Consider the following 9825-nt stretch of genomic DNA (forward strand, 5'->3'; position numbering starts at 1 on the left):
AACCTCTTCAATGTGAAATAAAATAACGAATTTCAGAAACGCAAAAACTGACTTTAATTACGCTGAAAGACACGAGCGATCCGCCGAGAACCCGTCACTACCGTGTCGTGTTTAGTACAGGTCCGTGAGAACGGCAGCTCGTCGTCCTGCTCCGTTCATGGTGAATATGATTTGAGGGGGTGGTGCAGTGAAAATCCACCTGAACTGCGTCTCACTGATCAACAGCGGCGCTCAGAGGCCGAAATGGCGACCGGCAGCCATAGAGAAATTCTTAATAATCATTATGATCTAGGGGACTTCTGTTCGTAACCAAATAAAATAACTTCAACACTGCCACTATTATTATTATTATTATTATTATTATTATTATCATTATCTTAAATTTCACTTGAAATTTAACAGAATGTTGCCAAATGTTTACAGTTGGGGCGACTGTCACAGGCCAGATACGCTATTATCACAACCGTTTATGCTGTTCTTGCTGTTATTATAAACGAACAAAGCACCCGCCGATTCTATTTGTTGTTCAGGTCAACGTCAACAGTTCATTTAAACTCAGTACATACTTATAGTTCTTCGTTCTTTTTTTATAATATAATGACGTTTCATTTCTGTAGTCGACATTAAAAACACAAAAAACTGGGCAGCGGAGCCGCAGTCGACGGAAGTGATGCATTTCAGCGCCACAGAGACGGACAGCGACGCGCGCTTAAAGCACGTTCCCGGAGCCGAGGGAAACGCGAACGAGTCAGTGAAGTACTGACGGGTCACGCCGCAGCCACACTGAAAGCGAGGCGCAGTTTTCACCCGCTCCAGTGGGGTGTAACGTAAAGTAAGATTACCGTCACAGTTGTGTATCGGTAATAATACAGAAGCCAGCACTATAATAAAAATCCATCTGATTCAACTTAAAAACTTAAGTTCCATTGTTGCCTTAAAGTTTCAAGCACATTGTTTCAACTCATTATTCATTTAACGAACTGACTTAAAAACCTGAGTTGGAATACTGAAAACTCATAAAATTCAGTTGAAATTGCATAAATAATTATGTTAAGTTTAAGTAAATGAAAGAAAGAAGTTACCAGGGGCGTTTCTAGCTATTGAAAAGATCAGGGGCTAAGTCAAGTTTGCCTGGGGCTTGTCTTTTTTTTTTTTTTTTGAAGGGAGATCGGCATCGGTAGGTTGGGGAGGTTATATCTACCTTTATAATAAATAAATATTATCACACCTTCGGACGCTGCAAGTCAAGTTCCGCTCTGTTACACAGTCTGTTCTTTTTCTATAAACACCTCCTTTTTCAGGGCGAAAATATTCGGGGCTATAGCTGTAATTTGATATGCAAATTACAAATCGAACTACGACTGTGTTGCGTAGCTGTGCATGGAAAGGAGAGGTGTCCTCCCAGTAATGAGTGCAGTAAATAAAGCCGCTGTTTAATATGTTTTAAACTCATAGTTGTACTTATTTAGCCGTGGAAAAGTGGGAAGTGAATTAAGCTCACGATTCTGCAATGGTATGATTAATGATCTCGTATCTGCACACATATTGAGGCTGCGAGCTAGAAGCGGCTGGGTTAACTACACTGTAAGGGGCGGCCATCGTGCCACAGTGCGCATGCGCATGAACACGATCGGGTGATTGCTGGTCACGGTTATACCTGCGGCATGCACGTCTACCGCCACCTCACCTATCCCTGCTTCGGCTGCCTATTTGCAGAGGAACCTGTAACGCTAAATAAATCATGTTCTGGCTCCAGGATGGTGCAGCTTACTAAAAACAATCAACTCATGACCGTGTCCGGTAGTCACCACGAAATAAAGGCATTTCGCCACATTACAATTAAACACACTGTAAGTAAAGCTACAGTAAACACCCGAACACGCGCTACCAGGAACGCGCATATATTCACACCACCCCCCTCAGGCAAGAGAGTTTTACCAACAATCTTACCTAAAAGACGGGAAACGGGCAGTTGAACACAAAGGACAAGGTGATTCACTTCAAAGGGAATTCCATAACCCCCTGAGATCTTCACCTCAGAAACACGGGTAAAGCATAGAGGAGTGGGAAGTGGGTCCTCAAAATATGGAGGCAAATATACAGACCATTTGAACCAACAGCGCAAACTACACTGACTATCCAGAAAGGGGTGCCACAGGACATTGTCCTTGGACCCCTCTTGTTTCTCTATGTTAATAATGTGGGTAAAAATGAGTCCAAAGCTATTTTTATGTTTATATAGATGGCACAGACGTTTACTGTGCACCTGTGCTGGATAAGGCTGTTTTTCCCATTGTTCAGGCTGAGCTCTGTCACCTGAAGCTCATTTTAAACTCTGATAAAACTAAACTGAGGTTTTCATGTAGTCTAAGAAAGCATCTCAGGCTCTTCCACACACAGTCACTAAATACTGTATTTTTCAGTGTAGCCCATTTCTGCATAACCATTTTCATAACTTAACTGTATTTATTCTTTACAATTAAAAAACGCCACATTACTGCTCATTTCTGTTTAGTAATTGTACAAAATACCCCCATTCAAGTGAAGCAGCAGCATACAGTCCACATTGGATTTTATACTCTTTAAAAATAATTTAAAAAAATAATCACATGAACATGAAACAGACTGAATAAACACGAGACACACATTCCTCTGGCCTCACGGGCCCAAACAGCTTACTCACCAAAGCAGGCGGCTCTGAGCCCTCCGCCGGCCTTCGCTCCTTTGGCATTGTCTCTGTGCCACTGGCATCAACGCTCACCAGGCTCTGACTGATGGGTCTGAGATACTTCATATGACTCTTCCTGGAGTCAGTGGTCCTGCACACCTCGTAATTATACACGTGCTGTAGAGTTCCCGTACCTGTAGAGTCTGCGTAACGGGGCGGGTAATACGGAATAACTGGGAGATTGGACTGATAGAAGATGCGGGATTGCCTCCACCTGTAGATTTTTACTGATATTATAACTACTAGAGATGAAATGAAGAGGAAGGAAACTACAGCCAGGGCCAAGACTAAATAAAAAGTCAGGTTGTCGTTGTAATCCTTGTCGTGAGCAAAGTCGCTGAATTCCGAGAGCACTTCCGGGAAGCTGTCCGCCACCGCCACGTTAACATTGACTGTAGCTGAGCGAGAGGGCTGCCCGTTGTCCTCCACTACAACAGTAAGTCTTTGTTTCACAGCATCTTTATCAGTCACCTGCCGTATAGTTCTTATTTCTCCGTTCTGTAAGCCCACTTCAAACAGCGCCCTGTCTGTCGCTTTCAGCAGTTTATATGAGAGCCACGCATTCTGTCCAGAGTCCACATCAACAGCCACCACTTTAGTGACCAGATAGCCGACATCTGCTGAACGAGGCACCATTTCAGCCACCTGAGAGACACCAGTTTGTACTGGGTAGAGAATCTGAGGCGCGTTGTCGTTCTGGTCCTGGATAAAGATGGTTAATGTCGTATTGCTTCTCAGCGGGGGGGAGCCTCCATCCTGCGCTATGACATGCACCTGAAACTGACTGATCTGTTCATAATCCAGAGAGCGCAATGCATACACGGTGCCGCTTTCCGAGTTGATAGAAACATAAGACGAAACTGGCATACCCTGAACATCCGTATCTTCGAGGAGGTAGGATATGCGAGCGTTGGGACCCCAATCGACATCTTTAGCGCGCAATAAAAAGATCGACATTCCTGGGGAATTATTTTCTACCACGGTTGTGAGGTAGCCGTTTTTTTCGAAGTAAGGCGCATTGTCATTGACGTCAGCTATCTGTAAAGCGATAACATGCCTGCTAGCAAGAGGGGGCGTGCCTCCATCCGTGGCAGTTATGGCTATATTATAGTGTGAATGTGTTTCTCGATCTAGCAAAGTATTTGTCACCAAACTGTAATAATTAGAAAGAGTATTTTTAATTTTGAAAGGGAGATTTGATTCTATAGCACACAAAACCTCACCATTTTTGCCCGAGTCCATGTCTTGAACATTGAAGATAGCCACGACGGTGCCTGGCGAGGCGCTCTCGGGAATGGGGTTAGAGAGCGAAGTTAAGGTGATCACAGGCGCATTGTCATTTACATCAATAACCTCAATGAGAACTTTACTTGAATCAGTCAGACCGCCTTGATCTTTCGCTTGTACGTTGCCTTCATACCTCTTAACCATTTCATAATCTATATTACCCAATACTCTGATTTCACCAGAAAGATCATCTATTTCAAATAGCCCTCCCATGTTTTGCGTTAAATGCGTTAAAGAATAGATTATTTTACCGTTGGCTTCGTGGTCCGCATCGGTCGCATTTACTACAATAACCAGCGTGCCTCTCGCAGCATTTTCTAGCACACTCGCCTTATAAATCGCCTCGCTGAAGGCGGGCGCGTTGTCATTTGCATCCATAACCGCTACATGCACTGTGAGCGTGCCAGACCTCTGCGGAGTGCCGCCGTCAACTGCAGTCACGAGCAAAGAGTGCTCGCGCTCCCTCTCCCAGTCCAGAGGTCTCTGCAACACCATTTCCACATACTTGCTACCGTCCGGCCTATTACTAACTTTTAAATCAAAATTATCTCGAGGATTAAGATCATAGCTTTGCAGACTGTTAATGCCAACATCAGCGTCCATGGCGTTATCCAATAGAAAGCGCGCCCCTGACAAGGCAGATTCGCTGATCTCCAGATGCATTTCTTTTCTAGGAAAGGTGGGAGAATTGTCGTTAATGTCAAGAATTTCAACTGTAATTTGATATATTTCCAAAGGGTTCTCGAGAATCAGCTCGAAACTAATAGAGCAGGGGACCGTGTGCTCGCACAGCTTCTCTCTGTCTATCCTATGCAATACTGCCAACTGCCCTCTGTCAATATCCACCCCAATGTAAGAACTGCTAAAACCAGCGACAATGCGCGCTTTCCCTGAGATCAGCCTTTTAATATCAATTCCCAAATCCTTCGCAAAATTACCAACAAACGATCCCTTCGGCATCTCTTCTGGGATAGAGTACCGAATCTGCGCGGGGAGGAGGTCTGTCACGCAAAGGAAAATGACGGAAAATAGCACTTGCCGTGTCATTGCAGTGTCAATTTTTCCACCGACGAAGTGATGCCGCTGTATATTCAGATTCTTTGCGGCTGGTAAATACCTAATGTAATTCGTAGCACATCAATCTTTTCGATGTCAGATATTCTAAAAATACATTTGATTAATAAATCTGCCTTTTTAAAAACTGTAATCCGTCCGAGCACAGGAGAGAAGAGGTGGTTTGCAGCGCATCTCTTTCAACACTGACAAACAAAAGGAGGAGCGACTGACGAAACCAAGTACAAAATGGTCTCCTTGATCAACAGCGGCACTTGCAGTTCAAACCGAGTACTCCATCTCTCACCACCGAAAACTACACATAAACGAGAGTAAAACAAAAACGTACACAACCACATCCCATATCTGCATGATACAATGTCTTCAGTCTTTCCGCTATGAAATAAATACCAAGTCAAATATTCATTAATAAACGAACTAGCATATTGGTGCGCTCGTGCAGTAAGATGGAAGACTCACCTCTGATGAAACATCTGCCTCTTCATCTAAAATATTCCCCGACGGAACCTTCTTCAAGGTGCTGGCGACACTGTGTGGAGTAAAGGCCCCTTCACAGCCTGGTGGGGTGAATTGTAAACCACTCTTCCTGGAGTCAGTGGTCCTGCACACCTCGTAATTATACACGTGCTGTAGAGTTCCCGTACCTGCAGAGTCTGCGTAACGGGGCGGGTAATACGGAATAACTGGGAGATTGGACTGATAGAAGATGCGGGATTGCCTCCACCTGTAGATTTTTACTGATATTATAACTACTAGAGATGAAATGAAGAGGAAGGAAACTACAGCCAGGGCCAAGACTAAATAAAAAGTCAGGTTGTCGTTGTAATCCTTGTCGTGAGCAAAGTCGCTGAATTCCGAGAGCACTTCCGGGAAGCTGTCCGCCACCGCCACGTTAACATTGACTGTAGCTGAGCGAGAGGGCTGCCCGTTGTCCTCCACTACAACAGTAAGTCTTTGTTTCACAGCATCTTTATCAGTCACCTGCCGTATAGTTCTTATTTCTCCGTTCTGTGAGCCCACTTCAAACAGCGCCCTGTCTGTCGCTTTCAGCAGTTTATATGAGAGCCAGGCATTCTGTCCAGAGTCCACATCAACAGCCACCACTTTAGTGACCAGATAGCCGACATCTGCTGAACGAGGCACCATTTCAGCCACCTGAGAGACACCGGTTTGTACTGGGTAGAGAATCTGAGGCGCGTTGTCATTCTGGTCCTGGACGTGTATGATCACAGTGACGTTACTGCTAAGAGGTGGGGACCCTCCATCTTGCGCTTTAATTTGTATAGAAAACTCTTTGATTTGCTCATAATCAAGAGAACGGACTGAGTGAATAATCCCATTATCAGAGTTGACAGAAAAGTACGCTGACGCGGACGCGCCCTGGACTTCCCTATCTACGAGGTAATAGGAAATCCGAGCGTTTTGTCCCCAGTCGGGATCCATTGCTCGGACCGCCAGCAGCGACAGACCTGGGGCGTTATTCTCCATGACTTGCGCGCTATAAGCATTTTGGTTGAACGTGGGTGCGTTGTCATTAACGTCAGAGACGGCCAGGTGAACAGTCTTTCTGCTTGACAACGGTGGCAGCCCTTCATCAGTAGCAGTGATGGTAAGATTGTAGTCTGAAACCTTTTCTCGGTCTAAAACGGTTTCGGTCACTAGGGTGTAGTAATTTCTCAGCGATGATTTTATCTTAAAAGGAAGGCTTGGGTCAATATTTAAGCGAACCTGCCCATTACTGCCAGAGTCTACATCCTGGACACTTATCAACGCTAAAACTGTCCCCGGCACCGAATCCTCGGCAACGTTGCCAGAGAATGATGTCATGGTTATTACGGGACTGTTATCGTTTGAGTCCAGGATCTCAACGATCAGTTTACTGGATCCAGTAAGACCCCAGGGATCTCTAGCTTGCAGGTTCATTTCATACCGCTGAACAGATTCATAGTCAATACTGCCAGTTACCTTTACTTCCCCCGTATTTGCGTCTAGTTGGAATACAGCAAGAGCGCTTTCCTCCAGGTTTGTAAATAAATATGTAACATTACCGTTGTAGGCCTGATCAGCATCAACCGCGCTTACTTTAGTGACGAGCGTGCCTGGCACAGCATTTTCAATAACACTTGCTTTATATAAAACCTCAGTGAAAACCGGCGCATTGTCGTTCGCATCTAGCACTGTGACGCGTATTTCAACTGTTCCTGATTTCTGCGGGTTTCCACCATCTACCGCTGTTAAAATCAGCGAAAGCGTGGCCTCCTTTTCTCTGTCCAGCGCTGTCTGAAGCACCATCTCCGCGGAGTTACTACCGTCGCCTCGACTGTTTTGCTTCAGAACAAAATTATCAGTAGGTTTCAACGTGTATCTCTGTAAAGCATTGATGCCCACATCGGGATCCATAGCGCTGTCCAAATAGAAATTAGTTCCCAACAACGCAGACTCGCTGATCTCTAAATCAATGACCTTTTTAGAAAACACAGGGGCATTATCATTTATGTCCTGGACTTCGACGGTGACAGAATACAGTTCAAGGGGCTCCTCCAGAACGATTTCGAGACTGAAACTACAGGGAGATTTCTGCCCGCACAGTTCTTCTCTGTCTATCCTTTCTTTAACAGCCAGCTGCCCTTTGTCCCTGTTCAGCTCCACGTACTGTTTGTTGCCATCTATAACAATTCGCGCTCGCCCAGAAAATAGTCTTTTAACGTCTAAACCCAAATCCTTTGCAACATCTCCGACAAACCGTCCCTTCTTCATTTCCTCCGGTACCGAATACCGAATCTGTCCGCACACACCGCTTACGAGGCATACAACAAAGATGGAGAACTGTACTTGCCATTGCAGAAATCGACCCATCCTTTCAAAGGCGCTGCCTATCCCAAGATTCCCTGTCAGATGAACGAAATGTATGGAGGCAAACTGTAAAATTGTAATTATCCACCGATTTCGCCTAAATAATGCGTCCCTTTATAGCTTTTCTGAGGTTTTTCCCTATGTTGTCGGCTGCCAGTCGCTCAGTGACTTCCTCCTCCTCTGAATGAACGGCCGTGCTCGGCGTAGCGTTGTTAAACACTAGCGCAGAATATTGTCTCCTTGGGTTACAGTGGCACCCAGAGCGAGACTGCAGAACGGCACCCCGGCCAGGCGCGCTGCAGGAAGGACATCTACACTGAGCTATTACCGGTTACAACACAACCGCATATCATGACTCGACTGGACTCCAGTCATGACTCGAATAATAATAATAATAATAATAATAATAATAATAATAATAATAATAATAAAAATAATAATAATGATAATGTATGTGTGTGTGTGTGTGTGTGTGTGTGTGTGTGTGTGTGTGTGTGTGTGTGTGTGTTTGTGTTTTACACGTGTATCTGTCTGTGAACTCAGTGGTCTTTTCACCGAAATTCCATCATTACCACAGTACAATTATTATGTACAATTATTATTATTTTTTATTGTTGTTGTTGTTGTATTTTATATTATATGTTATTATAGCATTGTTTAACTGTCACTCTGTCTCACTGCTCATAAATGATCTCATGGTTTGTACAGTATCTCTCAAAATGTAGCTATACATTATCACCAAGGTAAGAGCTTAACACCAGCCAGACACAAATGCAGGTAAATATTTCAAAACTGCCAGTGGAGAAGACGGCACTCATTGAGTTTTACCTGCCTACCTGAACACTCTACTGCAAGCCTATGTTCCCTCCCAACCACTACCCTCTGCTACTGAATGGTCCCATCACATCGCTGCACAAAATCACTATCCAGAACCTTCTCTGCCATTGGTCCCAAATGGTGGAATGACCATCCGCACGTCATCCGTTCTGCCGAGTCCCTCACTAATTCTAAAGAAACATCTGAAGACACAGCTCTTCTGCACTCACCTGATCACTACCACCTACAGCAATGTCTTTAAAAAATCAGATTTAATGGTTTAATGCACTTAGTCTCTACCAGCTAGCTAACAACTACTGAAACTTGGTCATGCAGCACTTATAATGCTGTGACTCTATGTATAGCATTTGCTTGTGTTGTACTCTGCCTCACTTGTAAGTTCCTTTGGATAAAAGCATCTGCAAAATGAATGAATGTAAATGTAAATGTAAAAGTATTAAATGGCTGTTTGCAGTTCTTGATCTGACTGAATTAAGTTATTGAGGTAGTTCAGGGTTTGAAATACTGGGTAGCTGCTTAGCTTGCCAGTTAAATATAAGTTGGTTTTTTATCATCAGTTTGTTCATGAAATTTAAATGGTTAACACAAATTAAATGATTAACAGTAAGTGATTTTAAACCTATTAGATACAACAATATCGAGTGAAATTATAAGGTAGAATGTGATTGGACACTGAGTGTACTCATAGGTCCGGTATCTCAGCCTACCGAGCGGTTGGTAAATTTTGAATCATTCACCAGCCACTGTGTGAGGTAGACAAGAACGTTTAATTCCCACTCCAATTATTACACTACTGATACAGCATCTCTCACAATGTACACATGATCTCACATTAACTCACTTGGATTGTGACATTGTTGATGTAGTTTCATCTCTGTTCTTTTCCAAACCTTATTTTATGTGCGTTTGTAAGAAATTGACTGAATGTAATGTCATATAAATCTCACTGCTCATCGTCAGAGGCTAGATCTCTGGCTCTAAAAAAACACAATGATGAACGGCACTAAAGGAAACCAGTTAGACTAACCTGAGTGTGTCTGAGTGGA

At 43.9% G+C, this 9825-nt stretch overlaps 2 protein-coding genes across 2 annotated transcripts in view; both read right to left on the minus strand.

Annotated features, from left to right (window-relative positions):
- Positions 1-9825, minus strand: part of LOC118790784 (protocadherin gamma-C5-like) — a 91536-nt gene that overhangs the window by 74234 nt on the left and 7477 nt on the right. The gene's annotated exons all lie outside the window — the stretch shown is intronic.
- Positions 1906-5224, minus strand: LOC118791094 (protocadherin gamma-A8-like). The gene is made up of 3 exons (XM_036548357.1): positions 4738-5224; positions 2684-3450; positions 1906-1950 (listed from the first exon to the last, which is right to left on the minus strand). The coding sequence occupies exons 1-3, from the start codon at positions 5060-5062 to the stop codon at positions 1906-1908; spliced, it is 1137 nt and encodes a 378-aa protein (XP_036404250.1). The 5' UTR covers positions 5063-5224.

Source organism: Megalops cyprinoides, chromosome 16 (assembly GCF_013368585.1).
Source record: "Megalops cyprinoides isolate fMegCyp1 chromosome 16, fMegCyp1.pri, whole genome shotgun sequence".
NCBI lineage: Eukaryota > Metazoa > Chordata > Actinopteri > Elopiformes > Megalopidae > Megalops > Megalops cyprinoides.